The sequence below is a fragment of the Cryptotermes secundus genome, unplaced genomic scaffold (assembly GCF_002891405.2).
Source record: "Cryptotermes secundus unplaced genomic scaffold, Csec_1.0 scaffold239, whole genome shotgun sequence".
NCBI lineage: Eukaryota > Metazoa > Arthropoda > Insecta > Blattodea > Kalotermitidae > Cryptotermes > Cryptotermes secundus.
In genome coordinates, this window is record NW_019734314.1 from 804,272 (window position 1) to 824,836 (window position 20,565).

Genomic DNA, 20,565 nt, shown 5'->3' on the forward strand with positions numbered 1-20,565 from the left:
TCCTTTCAATTCTTCTTTTAAGTATCTTTGCTATTATCTTTGCTGTATGTGCAATAAGACTTATTGTGCGATGGTCGCTGCATTTTGTAGCTTTTGTCTTTTTCTTTAAGGCAATCATTGTAACTTCTGTAAAGTCCTTGGGCCACTCTCCACTTTCATATATGGTGTTCATTAGTTTTGTCAGTGTTTTCAAACCACCTTCTCCCAGTAACTTGAGCACATCTCCAGGTACATCATCATCTCCTGTAGCCTTTCCCTTCCTCATTTCCTTGATAGCTTTTTCCACCTCACTTTGGAAATAAAAACAGAAAGAAGAATACTTAACATTTTGAAGCATCAAGTTCATGTAAATAATATTTAAGAACTTAGTTTAATCTCACAAAAGAACACACTGTCTCCTTTACAAAAACATATTAGTTAATTCTCTATAGGGAAATAACCACTTTTATTTATTGTGAGAATCGTGTGAAACATTTAAAAATACTGAATGGGCAACAAGCAACATTTCTGAATGTTAAAGGTGTAAAAATTAATATTCACCCACACTGCGTTAAGTGGAAAACAACTCTGTGGCATAAACAATCAATGTTCTAAACCTACTTCAGCTTACTTGAGCCATTATATTGTCACCTTAGTTCTCAATGGTACTGTCTCCACATTTTGTGGAATACAGGAAACAGAGACACAAGTATGAATCAGGAACAGGTGAACACAGGAGAAAAAATAAAAATATATTATTTAGTTTTCTGTCATGATTTTACTGTTTAATCGTGTATATAAAGACCTTGAACCCTAAGGAACTAAACACATTTCTAACCTGAAAAATAATGAAAATTGGAGATAGAACCATTAAGAACTAAGGCGACAAAAGTGGTATTGGAAGGCAGAGGTAAATGCAGAAGCACATCATATTTGGTGACCATCTGATAGACAAACCTGTGCCAATCGGTACCAATACATATGCATTATTTTAACTTGTAGTAAAACTTATTATCGAGGAAGAGAAAGAAATAGAGTATCTGAAAATACCAGCTCTTAATTGTCAATCTATGCGGCCAAACCTTTAGAATATACCAGAAATGGAATTCCTACTTTATTGCTTAGCCATGAATTTTAAAAACCTGTATCCAACACCATCTCAAATACAATACAAGGTTTGGCATCTGTTGTTGTACTTGTACATTATAGTCAGCACTTGTAGATAGCAGAAGACTTATCAATAAAAAATAACCTTACCTGAAATATCAACACTTTTAGGATGTGTTCTTTTGGAAAAAAAAATCAGACTGCAAGCATAGTCTGATGAATTTCCCATCAGCCTGAACGTCTCAAAAGCTAATGATACTTGAAACATTTACATTTCTACAAACTGAGGTCAAACTCCTCAACAAGAAAACAAGGTTTCCACTCTAGCACCGAGATACGAAAACCGATCATCAAGTAACAGGAAGCACTGCTGTCACACTTGCTCAGAACATTGCTATACAAAAACTTACCTGCGAATCAATCATAACCCATGCACTCAGTCCAAGTGCCAGCATCCTAAGCAATAATATAAGAACAGTGTTATCCCGGGGCAAAGAGTCATTATTAATTAAATGTTGAAGAATTTTTGTTGCCGATGTAGCAAGGAAGTTAATAGCATATGGGTCACACAAGGTCATGGATAAGTCCCCCAGTACTTGCTCTTGACCTCTCTTAATGCTATCCAAGAAACCCTACAAAAAAGAAAATAACTACATTTACATTCAGTTCACTTACTGGACAGACAATTCAATTTTAAAATAATGGAACAATACTTCAGGAACATACCTGTAATTCTCGTGACCTTTTGATATCAACATTCTTTTCTCTGATGCACGCGTCTAAACACCACGTAAATTTATGGCATGGATCCACAGATATAATATCCTGCGGGAAAATGAAACAAAAATCTATGCACTGACCTTTACCACTAATATCAGTATAAAATAAGGCAAACTTCTGTAAAGGTAAGAACTGGGGTTCTCACAGCAGTGACTATATAAGTAAAGTAAGTAAAAGTAAAGGTATCCCTGTAACAGGCTGTGGAGGCTCATAAGGTTGTGAGATGTTGAGGTTCCCACATTTTCTAAACTATTGGCTCATAGATGGCAGTAAGGTTGTCAGCCTTACGTGCCAGCCACCCTTTAACCCCAAGAACATTCCAAGAACATTCCTGGTACTCATTTCTGTTAGAGGCTGAATCGACCCCAGGACCATAGTGCGGCTGGATGGATTAGGTAAATTGAAAAATCCACTTCATCGGGATTCGATCCCGCAACTTCCGGCTTGTAGCACAGTGCCTCAACCAACTATGCTACTGCATGCCCCTTCACAGCAGTGACTATAAGGAGTACTATCTTTCAAGATGTGATGCTGTACAGTCTAGTAGAAGTATTCCATTTTGGAGAAATATACTACCTCCACCTTTAGAACTGACAAGTAAGCCAAGAAAGAAAAGGGGCAAGTTCATGTTCCAGAAAAGGGTACTCTTCTGTAAACGGTCACATGATTCCTATCGAACATTCAACTGCATTGTACAGATTTATATGGAAACACAATGCTACTTGATTATTATGTCAATGCAAAGGCAAGTATGATTGCATGTAACAATGTACCTACAAAATATTACATGCGTGAACTATGGAACAGTATTCCCAAATTTTCTCATTAATATTAAAAACAACCGACATTAATTAAATTACAGTATTTTGAATAAAACAAGAATTCACCATCTGAAACATTAGAAATGTGAGATGATATATTTAATCTTATAAGAGGGCCTAGTGATACTAGGATAAGATCCTAGGCTCTCATTCAAAGGGCTCTGAGTTTCAGCCCCGGACTGATCTGCGTGTAGACTTCACCTCTACAAAATATACAAACTTCAGGAATGTAAAAATAACAAATGTCAGAAACAATTCTATATCCTTGAACGTTTTTAACAAATATGTAGCTTATATATAATGTCCTGGGAGGAAATAGCCAAATTCAGGACATTGAATCAAGTGATCTTGAGCATAATGTTCAATTCATGGTGGTGACAGTTATGAACATTCAAAGTCAAACAATAACAGCAGTAATTGGCCAAAACATTTATTGTACAACTACTGTTAAATCTAAAATACTGCCATGTGTATGAATGAGACTATAGATGGGGTCTGGATTGGTAATCAGTCTTATGGAACTCTTACAGTTTTATACAGCATGTGACTATGCTTTACAGCTCACTATTACATGCACTAGTATCCACAGTCACATCTTCATTGCCGTTGCTTGGTAGTGGCTTCCAACGATGGACATTCCCCTTCCTCTGGGTTTCCAAATGGTCCCTGGCCTCAGCTACCAGCATCTCACAGCATCAGCTCACAACAACTGAACAGCAGCAGTCCTCTAACTCACTCACCAACCAACTCCTCACTTGACCTGCTTACAATATCTCAGCACAGACCATGTAGAAAACACTGCTCCTATGTTGCAGTGCAATTGTTGTGTTTGTGTCCGTTGGTGGAGCCATTATTAGCAATGGCTGTTGTGTAGTCGTTTCATGGTCGCTGCCTAGCAATGGTTCTCCATGCCACAATATAACAGTCTGAACATTTTTGTACATTTATCAGCACTGTACAATAAATGCTTTTATCTATTATTGTGTTACTATTTAACTTTGATATTCATAATCATCACAAGTGGAACATACATTTATATAACATATCTACTCAAAATCACTTGATTTCTTGAAGTTTAGCTACTTCCTCCCTTGACACCTTAAAAAAAATTTCAAAATATCAGATGACAAAATATATCAGATATCAAAAAATATCAAACCATGTTACAGTAATATCAAACAGAACTGTAACAAAATAGCGTTTATGCATGGTATAATTTGTATTCTAGCGACTTTTTTTGTCACCTGATGCAATGAGAACTTCATAACAGGAATTTTGTGCTGAATTATTTTCCCCACTATAGTAAGATCAGATTGTTTAGCAGCAATCAGTTTCATAATATTCCACACTCACACTTTATGTGAGCAGTACACCAGTACACACTTCATTTAACCTCCATTAGAGATAAAACTTTCAAACATAATGTGGGACAAAAAATAAAATACGTCTCATCTCAAACTGTGATTACCTGAACTTCCAAGTCATGGAGAGCCATCAGAAGCTCTGCTCGGAGAGTACAGTAATGAATGTTACGAGTTCGAAGGAACAGGGTTCTTAAAAACTGAAGAACCATGTCATACAGTTTAACACTGCTTCCAATCATGTGTGCCAGCTTCTGTACCACTTCTCCTTGCCGACGCACCTGAATTCAGATCATGCACTAAAAGAGCTAACATTACTTTTCCTTCTAAATGCAAAGCTTGAAAACCAGCCTGAAACATACTACACTCATTACCAGGACCCAGAATTTGATGATATCTTTTTTTTTCCTTGTATCCTATGCGATACTCTTAAATATATAAATCTCGGATATGAGCTGCTGGTTACAGAAATGTAAATTTTATAGGTAATTTTTTTGTCATTTTTGGGTTTAAGGTCTTTTTTTTTTCATTTTGGGGGTAATTTTTTGGACTCTTAAGGGTATTTCTCACCATTTTTGGCCATTTTAGGGGATTTTTCTTCATGTTTTCTGAAATGTGAATAACATGGAAGCAAAGTGTTCTTTCTTTTCTCCTTTAGGTCATTTTTCTGGATTTTTACGGTCATTTTATAGGTCATTTTTTTAATATTTTCAGGTCATCAAAATCCGGGCCATGCATATTACATTTTTGGGTCATATTTTAGGTCATTTTTTAAATATTTTCAGGTCATCAAAAATCCGGGCCCTGATGATTACACTCTTGAACATAACCATTATGTGTGTAGAAAGTCTTGTTACAATTTACATAAAGCATCCAAAAGTTCTCACCTATAATACACTAAAAATAACACCATACTTTTGATACTAATAAATTCATACTTGAATCACTGAAAACACAACCTTTAAAAATGTATTTTAACTGACAGAATTCAATTAAATATAATGTCCTCTGAAAATAATTTTGTTATTTAAAACGCCATCAACAACATAAAATTAAAATTATATATTTAACTATGGATTTTGAATGAGTCGTTATATTTTTAACGACTTCTTAACAATCTGTTATTACGAGGGACTTTATGTTACAAATGCACTTACTTTAGGAGATGGAGAGAAGAAAAGGTTCGTGAGATTCAGATGATCGAAGAGAATGTTCTCCTTCTCCTTGATATACTGGCTAAGTAATGGTGAAACTTCATCGCCAAAAAGTGACTGGTTATCTTTCCAGATCTGCCTCTTCACTTCAGTGTCTGTGTCACCATACAGTTCTCGGTCACGAACCTGTGGAACATGCTTAATGGTGCCTCTTACTATTCACTATTGTCAATTGTTACTATTGTAAATTGATCAAACAATGAAACTACACATAATATATATATCTATATATATATATATATATATATATATATATATAGTGTGTGTGTTTTATAAATGTTTGTTATCATAATTGATGCGTTCTAAATAAATTAATTGGAAAAATACACCTTTCTAATTTTTTCTCAAAACTTTCATTTAAAAAAATCGATGCATCCTATATTCAAAGTAATATGGTATATACAGGATGGGGCGCAGAAACTTCCTTTTTGTGAAGACGCATTGTGAAGGGAGGGGAGGTCGCAGAAAAGTGGGGATAGGCTCGACAAACGCAGCAGTCGCTGAAGTTTCTGTCTAATACCCTTCAGTAGGAAACATGAGGTGGATGAGTGAGCAGTGTGCGTTTGCTCTCGAAGCCTATTTTTTGAACAACCATTCCTACATGTCGGTGCAGTGTACGTTCCATACTCACTTCGGAATTAAGCCCAGAGGTCCAGTTCCTGACCAGATTTTGATTGTTTTGTGGGTAGAGAACTTTAGGACAACCGGGAGTGTGGTGAAAAAATTATCAGGACAACAACGGGCCGTTACAACACCAGAAAATGTGGAGGCAGTTCGACAGTCGATTTTGAGATCTCCAAGTTGCTCCGCTCGCAAACATGCAGTCACCCTAGACATATCCAATCGTTCAATGAACCAAATTCTTCACAAACATCTTAATTTCCATCCCTATAAGATGGTTGTTGTGCAAGAATTGTCACCACGTGATTTCTAGAACCAAATAACGGCGTGCAAAATGTTATTGGAAACTTTACACCCTGACACACTTATTTTCTTTGGTGATGAGGCACATTTGCACCTATCCAGATATGTCAACAAGCAGAATATGCGCTACTGGAGTGGTAACAATCCCAGAGAGCTCCATGAGAGGCCACTTCACAGTGATNGTTTTGAGGGCAAAGTTCTCCGGACGGCTTATCTCACTTCGAGGTGACATCCCGTGGGCAGGACACTCACTTGATCTAACACCCTGTGATTTTTTTATGGGGATACCTCAAGGCAGAGGTTTTTAAACATCGCCACACAAACCTGCTTCAGCTGAAGAATGTTATTCGGCAGGAAGTAGCCCAAATTCCAGTGCACATGTTGGAACGTGCAGAGGGGAACTTCAGAAAATGGTGACATTAGTGCACAGAGAACGGTGGCCACCAATTTCAAGATATTTTGTTTAAACCTACATTATTTAAAACTTTAAAGTATGTTCTCTCATTAGCTAAACATAAATTTTGTCTATCAGCAATAATTTTTCTTTTATTCGCCTTCAAAAAAAGGGAGTTTCTGCGCCCCACCCTGTACTTATTTATTTATCTGTTTATTTATTTCTACATGTAATTATACTATCATTTTCAATGCACTATACACCCATAAATACAAATGTAATATAAGAAATATATATGCATATGTAATTATATATAATATATGTAATATAAGAAAGAAGTTAAGTTTTCAATGTAAAAGATTATTGTATACAGGAGAGGCATAATGAATAGTAATTAAGTTAACCCTTCAGAGCACAGAGCTTTCTACATGCATCACTTGCTCCAGGAATATGAATCTGCATTTTCTCAACAGGGTGTGTTTTTGTTGTTTCATATGATTCTTGCAATAAAATAACATGAATTAACTAAACTCCAGTGACCAGTTGGTCTTCAAAAACGAAAACTTGTAAGGTTTTCTAGTAGGAAGGAACTGGATTTTTAACTATACTTAGGAGCAATGTTGCTTCAAAGGGTTAATAAAATCATATTTCGAATTATAATAATATTTCAACAAAAATGTGAGTGTAAGACGCGGGCCACATTCTCTATACACAGCGCTAGTTTCTAATTTCATGTCACATCAATCATTTACAAGAATGTCAAAATAAGTTTTTCAGAATATTGTGACATTACACTTGAACTCAGAATGGTCCATTGCTAGACAACGCTCGCTAAAACATGTATCCGTGATGAGTGGGCACACAATGGTAGATGAACTGTTGGGGGTGGTCATCTCTATTCGCTTCACCCTGAGTTAGGGGGGGACACATAACTGATTTGAGAGTTACCTAGTTAGTTCAATCATTCAGTCGTAAGAGAATTCAGAAGTTGAGCATTCAGCTGTGGAGAGCTAACCAGTGGATAACAGAGGCTGAAAAAGTGACCAATTTGTAAATCAGAACCAAGTCAGTCACAATAGAAGAGAAGACACTCGTAGTCCAGTAAGGAATGGAGTGAGTCTTGGAGAGTCAGTGACTGTTACCTGTTATAATTGATTGTAAGTGTAGTAGAAGTGCCAATAAATCCAATCATCAAATCCAGAACCCATTATTATTAGTCACAAAACCCTGGATACATGACAACATTCCACTCACAATTCATCATGTGAAAACTTACAACATAAAATTTGTATAACTCAATGAATGAAATATTGTGTTACCTACATCTCTAAGTACAAGTATTTTTTATAGTCGTAGGTTACTGATAAAATTTTTCTGAGCTCCCTAATGACCATAACATGAAACTATCTGATTTCTATTATACAATAAAGATTAACTACTTAGCAGTAAGATACAATGGCACAAGCATATGTACTTAACAATTTCCTTCCATAAATGTTCTATAACTCAAATTATTTCCCATTCCTTGTGACTTCTATATCAAACTCTTGGTAACATTTACTTACCAATACTTTCAGGTATTTTTCATCTATGTGCGGTGTGTTACGAAGAATACACATGACTACAGGACGCAATGCTTTCACTCTAACTACAGGAAAGCTTTTGGCAAGAAGTTCCTTCAGTTTACGGTCCCTTTCCTTCCCTTCCTTTTGCCCAATCTCATTTATGTGCTGCACAAGCCTCTCTCGCAATTCCTGAAACAATAACATCCAGATTATATATCTATCTATCCATCTGTATATATACTGTAATGAAAGTTAACAAGAATAAAGAGTCACCCATACAAAAATTATAAACACTTGTCATAATCTATTAAAATATAATTAAAAGGAAGAGACTAAACTATGTTGTAAACCATCTGTTGGTTTTGACTGAATCATTAGGGAATGGACTGTTCAGTCTGGTCTAGGAGCCAGGGTAGTGTAGTCAGTATAGAGACTAGCTACTGGCTTGATGACTGAGGGGTCAGAGTTCAAGTCCCAGTAGGGTCAAGAATTTTCTCTTCTCCATGACATCTAGACCAGCTCTGGGGTCCGTCCAACCTCCTATTCAATGGGTACCAGGGGCCCTATCCCTGGGGTAAAGCAGCTGGGGGGAGGGGGCTGTAGCTGACCACTGACCTCCAACTAGTGCCAAGGTGAAGACCATGTGGATCTATACAGCCACCCCTTCCATATGCCTTCATGTAGCGCTCAATTAGTTAAGCAAAGGGACAACTTCACATTTTTTACCTGTTCAGGATGGTCTACTGGCAATGCTCTAGGCTTGCATTTGGGAGGTGCTCGGTTTGATTCTCAGCTGGAACACTGACAATTCTGAGGGTTTCGTGGTTCTACTCAGTCCCTCTGCGCAAATGCCGATATAGCTCCTTAATGAAGCCATAACCACTTCTACATCCTTTCTAAAACACCTATCATCATATCATCTCACACTATAGTCTTAACATTGCAAAAGTGCCATTAAATCTCCCATAGAAGAAAACAGTGACTGGGAGGAAGGCTTATAAAAAGACAAGATGCTTATGTTTTCAGGATGAAAGAACCAAACAGTATATTCTTAAGTCACCTACCCATAATAGATGCATTACAAACAACCTTACCAAAACCAATATTAATCTGCACGACTGCATTTATCCAGAAGGGTCTGTACAAACCTCAAGAACTGATGTGTGAAAGTCTAGCCTTCTCACACCATGGAGATCTAACAGTGGCAACATTGGTCGAAGGGAAGGTAACAAGACGCCGTTCTCCAACTGTAACATAGAGGCAACTAAATTTATGATATTATAACATTTCATGTCTGATTAAAAAATTATGAACTTTCATGAGCAGAAGTTACTTGCAAGCCAATGCTAGTGTCCTACATATCACTAGGACATAAAGCTTGTGCCACATGGTGACAAGAGTAATTATTTTCAAGCAGTCTTAACAGAACTATGCATAAGGTGGTCACTACATTGTAATATATAAGGTGGCAAGAGAAAGTATCACCACATGACAAATTAGTTTAACTTTTGGAGTACCAGGAATTAATTAAATAATTTTCCTGGGGAGTAAAGCGCGGCCAGCGCGTAAGGCTGACAACCTTACCGCCACTTTGAGCTGACTGTCTAGATCAAGGGTCTCCAAACTACGGCCCAAGGGCCACATGCAGCCCGCGGTGTGATTTTATCCGGCCCGCGAAAGAATTGTGCAGAAATGCGCCAATTGAACTAATTTTCCAATGAGTACTGGTAAATGTGATTCCAAGCTTACTGACCTGACATATTATACTGCAGTTCAATGGCTTAGCTGTGGAAAGGTTCTTTCGTGCTTCTTTCAGCTCAGGAATGAAATTGATATATTTCTTACAGAGAAAAACCATCACGAACCACTTTTATCAGATACCGAGTTGGAAATTAGCATTTTTTGCTGATCTGGTGAACCATATGAACCATTTGAATTTAAAGTTGCAGGGTGAAAATAACTTAGTCTGTGATTTATTTGCACTTATCAAGGCATTCAGAGCAAAGTTGATACTTCTGGAAAGCCAAGCGAAAAATTGTAACTTTGTTCATATGCTATACTGTGCAGAGTTGCATAAAAAGGGTGAAGCAGAATTTCCTTCCTCATTTGCAAATTTAGTCATTTCAGATTTGAAAGAACAATTTTGGAAGCGATTTGTTGATTTGGATTCCAGTGCTCAGGANGACATTTAAAGTCACTACTTGTGATTAGCGTTTTAAAATTTGAACCTCAATTTAATCAGATTTTAAGAATGCAAAAAGAGTTCCATCATTCACATTGTTTTATTATAATTTGTGATGAAAACATGAGCATTTGCTGCTACTGTCTGTTGTCATTAATATACGATAATTTATTCTCATGTACTTTGTATTTAGTTTATGAAATTCTGTGCTTTCAATAAAACTCATATACCTAGAGTTATTAATTTCTCATTTTGCCCGGCCCGTTGAAAGTGCTGAATTACCCAATGTGGCCAGCGGTTCGAAAAGTTTGAAGACCCCTGGTCTAGATAATGTGGGACCCTCAACGTCTCACAACCCTATGGGCCTTCACAGCCTGGTACAGGGATAGCTTTACTTTTTACTTTATTATACAATATTAAAATGTATTATTAGAGCTCATCTATGCAAAAAAGGTAAAATGTTGTTTCTTTCACCTCTTTTCTTCCTCCTTATCCCATTTAGTATCTCAGTTCTATATATTTCTTTATATTGTTCTATATCCATCTTTGGATCCTTGAACTTACAATAAATACAAATACAGCACATTTTTTGACATGGCAAGCAATGTTTCACCTTAATATTTAAATTAAATTTATTTATATTTTATTTAATAATGCTGTCAGTATCTCAGAGGTATACTGCCACATATTTTCAAACGTGGCAGTACAGAGAAGTTAGTATCAGCTTCATGCTCTTGTGAAAGAGTCCCCAGTACCCAATGCATGGTGCTTGTCCTGCCAATATCACACTTTATTTTTTACCAACAAATATTTGGTTAAGAGAAGAACAAATTAAGATACTCGCTATTTTGCACATGCAGACATGTTGGCATGGGAGAGACAAGAAATACATACAAAATGTTGATCAGAAAACGTGAACAATGAGACCATTTCGAAGCCCTGGAGTAGATCTTAAGATAATTATCTTAAATAGGATGTGGACTGGATTCATTTTTGTTCAAAATGGGGACCCATGGTGGGTTCTTGCATACATAGTAATGAATCACTTGGTTCCACGCAAGATTTGGGATTTCTTGAGCAGCAGGGCGACTATTTGGGGAGGTACTAATGATGTTGGCAAAAATAATTCACAAGATGGATTAAGACACATAGTAGAATTTGTGAAAACCAATTGCCATACGAACATTGTGCTGGTGACTGTTCCCCATCGATACGACCTAAGTGATTGGTCGTGTGTGAATAATGAAGTAAAAAGCTTTAACAGAAAATTATTGAAACTTATGAAGCCCTTCCAGCATGTAAGGGTTATAACAGTAGATCTCAAAAGGGAGTATTTTACTAGACATGGACTGCACATGAACAAAGTGGGAAAAGAAATAACATCGTTAAAGATAGCTAAGGCTGTTAGTACAATGCTTCATAAACAAAAAAGAGAATCAATCAGACTGCACTGGAAAACAGAAGGCGAGGACAGGACAAGTCATACTACAAGTGGAGATGACATAATTCTGCAAGAGGATCCAAAAGTTGCTGCAACAGAATATGGGGAAGGAATATCTCATGCTACCGACCAAGGGGCCCTGATGGAAGAACGAGATGGTACAGCGATCATTACTGCTCACGGGGAGGCTACAGATGTCCAAGGAAACGAAGCAGTGAAAAATTCAGCAGACTCACTCTCTAACGGCGGGGAGCGTCAGGAAGTTCGTACGTCAACCAGAACGAGGAAGCCCCCACTAAAGCTAAGTAAAGATTTTTTATAGATAAGCATAGCGCTGGTATACTTAGGAATAACAAAAATAATAAATACAATACTAATATTCAAATATTTCATCAAAACGTGCAAAGTCTAAAAAACAAAAAACTAAATATCGATGTGTTACTAACTGATAAAACACTAGAGTTAGATATACTATGCATCACTGAACATTGGTTAGATGAAAAGGAAATAGATTATTATAATTTTGTAAACTACTCCCTGGTTTCAAAATTTTGCAGGAAAAATAAACGACATGGAGGCTCATGCATCTATGTCAAAGAAAATCTAGAAGCAAAACCTTGTAAATTGTTTGAACACTATACACGAGAAGAACATTTTGAGACTAGTATAATTGAACTCACTCAATCCAATACAGTTATTATGTGTGTATACAGAACTCCTAACAGTAACATCAATATATTTATTGAAACTATGGATATAATAATAAATGAGTTACTAAATAAAGATAAGAAAATTATTATGGTAGGTGACTTCAATATAGATTTCTTAGGAAACAGGGTAAACTTACAACTACAGACAATGATAAATTCATACGGCTTGGAAGCAATAGTGGATGTTCCAACGAGAATCAGTTCCAGAAGTCAAACGGCCATAGATCAAATAATATTAAACAAGGGTTTATGGGAATATAAATTTGAGGTTATTGAAACAGGATTTTCTGACCATAGCGCGCAGATATTACAAGTACAGATGCAGCAAGAGAATAAGAATCAAAAAAGGCAAGCCAGAGCAGAGAGAGAATATAGAATGGTCAGAACTTATAGTGAAGAAAATGTTCAATATCTAAATTATCTACTAGACAAAGAGACTTGGGAGCTTGTTTTTAAACAAAAATCAGCGAACAATGCATATAATGAATTTCTAGATACTTTTCAGTATTATTATGAAATAGCAATACCAAAAAAATGGGTAAAAAGTAAACAGCATGAAAACAAATGGATTACCTCAGGTATAAGGGTATCAGGAAATAGACTTCGATTTCTTAATAGGCTAATGAAAGAAGGGAATATATCAGAAGAATTTAAAAAATACTATGGTCAGTACAAGAAAATTTATAACAAAGTGATCAGTGAAGCAAAAAAATTATCTAATAACATACAAATAAGAACTTCCGGAAATAAACCAAAGGCTATGTGGGACCTAATAAAGGAGGAGCTAGGCAGTCGGAAAAAAAATAAAAATATTGAAATAAACACTGAAGGAGGAAATACACAGGATCCAAAAATTATAGCAAATGTTTTCAATGAATATTATACTAGCATTGCACACAAAATCTTAAACGACAAATCATTATATACAAACAAAGAAGCTAATGACAATGCAGTAAAGTATAACAACAACAGTATGTTCTTAATCCCAACTACTGAAGAGGAAGTGGTTGGCATAATCAAAAGACTTGGTAACAAAAAATCAACAGGTATAGATGACATCCCAGAGTATATCATCAAAAAATGTTATCCCAAGATAATATCTGCCTTAACATATACAATAAATCAGTCACTCTCAACCGGATACTTCCCTGACCAGCTAAAAATGGCAAAAGTGAAACCCTTGTATAAGAAAGGAAGCGAAACGGATGTTGCGAATTATAGACCAGTATCACTAATTTCTGTTTTTTCAAAAATAATTGAAAAAATTATGCATAAAAGACTTTTATCCTTTTTAAATAACCACAGTTTAATTAGTAACAAACAGCATGGGTTTTGCAAAGGAAAAACAACAAAAACAGCAATTGCAGAGTTCATAGAAGGGGTCTATAAATCGCTAGATGAGAAAGAAGTAAGTATAGGGCTATTTCTGGATCTGTCAAAAGCGTTTGACCTAGTTAATCATGACATATTGCTAAGAAAGATGACAAGAATGGGAATACGAGGGGTTGCACTAAAATGGTTTCAAACATATCTAGAAAGAAGAGAACAGAAAGTGGAAATCACATATAGATGTAGAGAAGCGAATGTAAGCATTAACTATCTATCTCAGAGTAGACCCGTAAGACATGGAGTCCCACAAGGTTCTGTTCTTGGACCAATTTTATTTTTGCTATATATTAATGATCTAGAAGCAGGTATTGAACAAGGAAAACTAACGTTTTTTGCCGATGATATAAGTATTTTTATATCAGGAAATAGTGTTAATGTTGTCCAAAGGAAAATAAACGCATTAATAAATAAACTCACAGAATGGTTTGAAAGTAACAGATTAATTATTAATAAAGAAAAAACGATAGCAATATCCTTTCACCAACCACAAAAAATACAGCCAGAATGCCCACCAATAAAACTATATGATAAAGTCATCAATTATACAGAACATACCAAATTTTTGGGAATGTCGTTAGACAAAAAATTAAGCTGGTCCACACATACTCAAACACTAGCAAGTAAGTTATGTAAAATATGTTTTGGCTTGCGAATAGTCAAAAAAGTATCAGGATTAGAGACTGTTCTTGCTTTATACTATGCGTATTTTCAATCCCTGCTATCATATGGATTGATATTCTGGGGCAATTCAGCGAATGCAAAATTGATCTTTAAGATACAAAAGAGAGCTATTAGAACTATAATGCAAATACAAAAAACAACCAGCTGCAAACAATATTTTAAATTGTTACATATATTACCTCTACCAAGTCTGTATATATATGAAATATTAGTTTACATGAAATCCAACTTGAATGTTTTCATCACTAATTCAGCAGTACACTCACACAATACAAGAAAAAAAGACAACTTATTCATAGTTCCATGTAGGACGAGTCTGTGTAAAAACAACTTCAATAATATTGGACTTCGTCTTTTAAACCACTTGCCGCAATATATAAAGGACATACCAGCACTATACAAATTTAAAAAGACTTTGAAAACATTTCTACTTGAACATTGTTTTTATAGTATAGATGAATTCTTCTTGTTTGGGGATAAATCCTAGTTAACATCAATATTACCAGATAATTCAAGAATAAGTGACTTGTTGAGCTTATACCAGCATGCTATGAATGTATACTGCGCAGTTCTCTTCTGCTTAAAGGAATCAAGACACCATGTTGGATGTGATAGAAAGGACATCATGAGATGGAGGGACGTCTACGTAGGCCGCTTAGAGAGATCGAGAATACCAGGCCATCAAGAAGGGCACCAATCTGCTGAGAACATTACATTAGCTATCAATATCATTATTCTAAGGCCACGCCATAGCTTAAGCAATTAGTCGCTGGCTTCCCACCACTGTGATCTGAGCAAGTGGGATTTGTGATGGACAAAATGGCGCTGGGGCAGGTTTCCTCCGAGTACTTCGGTTTCCCCTGCCAATGTTCATTCCATCAAATTCTCCGCAAATAAGAATATCTAACTAATTCTAAATTGTAATCAGCAGTAAAAAAAATTGTAACTATTGTAATTTTAATCTACTTATATATCAAATTGTTAATATTCAGAATTAACTTGACTTGTCATATATCATGTACAATGATCTACAGTGACGAAATAAATCACTCAATCAATCAAATATTAGCTTCTCAAGGACTCTGTTCTATTGAGTTTACTTGGCATGAAAGTTAGGTTAGATTTTATGGCATAAATGTTAACCCACACATGGAGTCTCCATTAACTTACTAACTGATACAAACGTACGAACAGGTGTGTAATTTACATATAAATTACCTGAAATTCTTCAATCGCCTTTAGGGGATCTGTACAACTTGTCAAGGCATCTCTAAGAAAGCTTTGGCCAGGAACACCGACATCCTCCAAGCCCGTCCCCGGCATTTTTACAGCACTCATGGTTGCCCACTTCAGGATATATTCATGTCATAGAACTAAAAAGAATAATAAATTCGGTCTTCCACAAACAAGACGTATTTAATACTGTCAACCTATTTAAAAAACCAACCATTCATACAACTTTAAAACCAAAACATTATGCATAGTTCCCCACTCACCGCGCCTGCGCGAAGATTTGTAGTTTGTTAAAACATACCAACACGTACAATATGGGTAAATTTAATGCTTACAATTATGTTACAGCTACAGCAGCTTTGCGGAGACATTTCAACGTACGGTCTGTCGCTCTCTGTTATGCAGAAGTAATTCCATGGACCGTTCCGAGAAGGTAATACTTACTGCGCTACTCAAGAAATGCCCCGCTGGAAGATGAGGTTCATTGCCTTGATGATCGCTAGGATCACAAGAGTCCTCCGCCTGTTTTACAAGAAACAGAAGTCTCCTTGGTTGGAGACGGAAGGACCGGTTCTTGGTTCTTGAGTGAGATCTGATGGGACAAGCTTTATACGTTGAAAATAAAACTAGTTCAAGAAGAATAAGAGGAAAAATTACTTCCCCAAAGAGGGTAGCAGCAAATCCATGCGAAACGTTAATACCTATCAGGCTACACGGCGTCAAACTCCAGAGAGCAGTAATCCTCGAGTATATTAATAGATTCCTTCCCGTGTCATGTCAGTTCTCTATTTCATATAAAGTTTGTTTTACCTCCTGCTTGGTGCTTAATAGCTTTCTACAGGGATTAAAAACTTTTCCATAGCAAACTCAACCTCAAAAGAACTATGCTCAATTATTATTCAAAATTCAAAATACTTTGGGAATGTGCAAGCCGATCATAGGCCACCTTCAGGAGATAAGCTTTAGTTTGTCCACGCTTGTTACAGTTTTAAACAGGTTTTTATTATTTATGTTTACTATTTATGACAGGCTTTCTTCTTTTCTAAGAATTGTGGGCATTAGCCGTCGATCTATGACGTATACCGATCCATGGTGACGATGGTGACGAATTTGCTTTGTATCAGGTTTGCGACACTGATTGGTGCGACTTATGACAAAATATGATGGTTGCTTAGTTATTGGTTATGTTAGAGAATTTTCAGAGTATTGAATACGATATTAAGTCCACTAACGAAGTTCATTCGTGTCTATTTGGTACTATTGGACAGCTTCCCTACTTCTGTACCATTCACAATAAGGAACGTCGTTAAAAATGAACAGCACAAGAATGAAGCATGTTCGAGGTTAGGGTGACAGTTTTTGTCTTCACATAATCTTAAAGGGCGAGAAAAGCATCTGAAATGGGATCGGTAGAAAGAAGCAGGAAAGTGGAGAATCCGAAGGCCCGAAAAAGTACTCAGAAATTACCAAAACGGATCAGTGAAATGAGGTAATGTGGCTGATAGTATGGATACTTAATTCTGCTACTCTTAGTATGTAAAATATTCGATGAACCTGCGATGTGGGTTCACCACATTTTGAATACTTACTAGCTGTACCGATGTGTAATCGAACACTGACCCTAATTTGGGGGTTCATTCATTCATTCATTGTATATTCCATAAATCCATATACATAGATATAGAACTACTTGGGTAAAAGATGTCTTTAGGATACACTGCCCTGGAGTTATTCCCCCCCCCCCATCCCCATCATCATCATCAGGCTTCCCCCCTTTTCGTTTATTCACATTTCCGGTAACAGCAGTACTAGACATAACACAAAGCCTTCTAAAATATGTACACACGTATGGTACAGAATTTAGATCCTCTCTGTTGCCTTCTGAACTATTTGACAGTATAATCTGAAGCTGACAGAAAGTACAGAGACATTGAAATGATTGGGCAGTTTTTTTTCTTGGTGGAGGGGAAAAGGATAATGCATATAAGTACAGTCTGGTTGAAACTTTAGAATAGATACATGTACTTTGTACAAATATTTGCATGAAATCTGCATGTTCTTTCAACATTGTTATTTATATTTCAGCAAGGAAGCACTAGAAAAAACATTACAGAAGAAAAGAGAATGCAATGCCAAAGCATTACAGATTGTGGAAAGCTTTCTGGAAAATACTGTCAGTGAAGCCTGGTTTCTTGATTGTGTGAGTTCATTAGAATTATGATATGTAGCATTTACTTCTCAATGATGCTTTGTTTGCACTCCTCTCTCCAAACTCAAAGTTGCAGTTTAAATTTGAGGTTGTCACAGTGGTGCATATCAAGTTATTGTCTCCTGAAATGTGATACTAATAGTCTGGTTACTTCTGTGTAATATATAAAAATCTTCTCACGTCTCCTATTAGCAGTAGTGTGAAACTTAGTATTTGTATTCTCTACACCAGAATAAATTTTCTTCTGCTTTGTATAGTAGTAAAGCTATCCCACATTTTCTAGACAATCAGCTCATAGATGGCGGCAAAGGTTGTCAGCCTTATGCACCAGTCACCCTTTATTCCCCAGGAAGATTCCCAGTTCTCATTTCTGTTAGATGCTGAGTAAACCCCAGGGCCATAGTGCGGCTTGAAGGATTAGGTCATCAGGAATCAAACCTGTGACCCTCTAACTTGTACTTGTAGCATGGTGCCCCTTGTGCAGTAGTAAATTAACAGTTATCACAGCCAAGACTGAGATATAAACAGCATTACTGTAGTAGTGTGCAGATTTCTGCCATGGTGTACTTTATATTCATCAAACCCATAATTTATCATCATAATTATAATTTGTTTGTTCAGAAAAGTAATGGCCTTTCATATTCTTTGCATAACTGTCTTTTTCACTTCTCTGTCATCCATTTCTTACAGCTCAAATTCATCAATCCAAGTCATTATCAAGATGTTATAGAAGAAAGAGCAATATCTTTAAACTGTGGGTATCCACTATGTCAAAAGAAGCTGAAAAATATTCCCAGTCAGCAATATCATATATCTACCCAAATGAATAAAGTATATGACATTACAGAAAGAAAGGTAATGAATAATATTACTGATCATTGTTGAGAATTAACTATACTTTGTTGAATATGCCCTTTTAAATATAATGGTATGTGATTTTAGTGTATATTTTTGTTATGAAACTAAAAGGGGCAATAATGAACTTAGGATAGTTCAAACCGAAAGTTTTAAATGGGTGGAGTAGTGTGTATGCATCATATGCATGCAAACATTAACATAATCTGCAGTCCAAACTATGGAAATGATTCTTTTGTATGTAACAATTACAGTTCACCCTCTCTTCACAGTTTTGTGAGAACCCTTTCTATAATTTGATTTGATTCACTAGTATAGGGAATAAAGTAAGTAACCGTGGCTGATTCGTTGCAAATGAATACATTTCATTTTTCTTTTCAAAGATCATGTTCCGGTTAAAAGTTAGTGGAGATAGTATCTCCAAAAGCATATGTGGACCCAGAAGAAAATGATAGCAGTGATCACAACAGTATAATTACCAAGTCATCATTATAGTTATCATAATCCTCATCATCACTATTAATATGGAAGTTCCATTAATAACTTTTCCCTTTACAGAACTTCTGCAGTAACCAGTGCTACAAAGCATCATCATACGTGAAAGCTCAGTTACTTACAAGTCCTCTCTGGATAAGAGACAAAGAAGAGATACCTAAATTTAATATTCTTCATTTTGAATCAGCAAGGTAGATTTGCCACTTGGAAGGAGCAGTGTCATCAGTAACATGCAATACAGTATCAGTATTAATGACAGCTGCTCATACTGTTATAATTACAGACTTGACAGTATAATTACTGAAGTAACACCACCCATTACCTTACTTTTAATGTATATTACCAAATGTGACTTTTCTGCCTCTATTTGCTCATTTTAACTCTTTTAAGAGGAACTTAAAATCCTTTCTGTTGAAACATTCCATTTATTCTGTTGATGAATTTATGTCCCTTTAATTCTTAAGTGGGTGTGTTATGTTGTATGTAATGATAAATATCTTGTCCTCACTTAATCTATAAAAAAATTTGGATGCAGGGTTTCTTTTAGACTTGAAAGGATTCTGACGATGGTGTATACTGTACTTCTTTTGGCTTGTTTTGGACTTCATCCATCGTCTGGCATGTAAAAGACAGAAGACCACGACGTTTCAGAGACTGGATCTGTCTCTGAAACGTTGTTTTGGACTTCATCCATTGTCTGGTATGTAAGAGACAAAAGACCACAACGTTTCGGAGACAGATCCGTCTTTTACATACCAGATGACGGATGAAGTCCAAAACTAGCCAAATTTGGATGCAGGGTTTCTTTTGGTTATTGAGTTTCTGCAAGTGGGATGATGTGTTGTATGACTGATGTGAATGGAATCTGTAGGTAGGTAAGTTTTATAGTATAGTTGACTCATCTCCGATGTGTATGTTACATTAATATTTAGTTAATGACTTGCTCTCTATCTGGAGATTGTATCACCAAATATAGATTCTTGAAACAAATAAACTGATTGATTCTGATACATTTTGTAATTTTGCTTTCAAAATTCAAGCAGGCAACAGAACAGTTCTTGCCAGCTCTAGTAATAAAATTCTCAGGATTATTCACATGAAGAAAGATGCATTAAACTTTGTTTTAGGCCTTATGCCACACATATATATATATACAGGGTGTCCCAGGAGGAATGTGCCAAACTTCGGGAGGGTGTTCCTTATGTTAAAGTATGCCGATATAACC

At 36.1% G+C, this 20,565-nt stretch overlaps 2 protein-coding genes across 4 annotated transcripts in view; one reads left to right on the forward strand and one right to left on the reverse strand.

The window, feature by feature from the left end:
* LOC111868524 (negative elongation factor B) overlaps positions 1–16,312 on the reverse strand; it is a 21,937-nt gene extending 5,625 nt beyond the window's left edge. Inside the window, exons 1-8 of one of the 3 annotated variants that reach the window (XM_023859232.2) lie at positions 16,226–16,312; positions 15,767–15,921; positions 9,294–9,392; positions 8,146–8,334; positions 5,206–5,388; positions 4,156–4,329; positions 1,813–1,911; positions 1,497–1,718 (exon numbers count right to left, since the gene is read on the reverse strand). In XM_023859232.2, coding sequence (XP_023715000.1) covers positions 1,497–1,718; positions 1,813–1,911; positions 4,156–4,329; positions 5,206–5,388; positions 8,146–8,334; positions 9,294–9,392; positions 15,767–15,886 — 1,086 coding nt within the window. In that variant the 5' untranslated portion in view covers positions 15,887–15,921; positions 16,226–16,312. The other 2 variants (XM_023859231.2, XR_002843521.2) reach the window with 2 other exon arrangements.
* A 584-nt stretch (positions 16,313–16,896) lies between these two features.
* Positions 16,897–20,565, forward strand: part of LOC111868523 (putative RNA polymerase II subunit B1 CTD phosphatase RPAP2) — an 11,646-nt gene continuing 7,977 nt past the window's right edge. The window contains exons 1-4 of the mRNA XM_023859230.2: positions 16,897–17,270; positions 17,867–17,981; positions 18,681–18,845; positions 19,404–19,531. Coding sequence (XP_023714998.1) covers positions 17,182–17,270; positions 17,867–17,981; positions 18,681–18,845; positions 19,404–19,531 — 497 coding nt within the window. The 5' untranslated portion in view covers positions 16,897–17,181. The remainder of the gene's footprint in view (positions 17,271–17,866; positions 17,982–18,680; positions 18,846–19,403; positions 19,532–20,565) is intronic.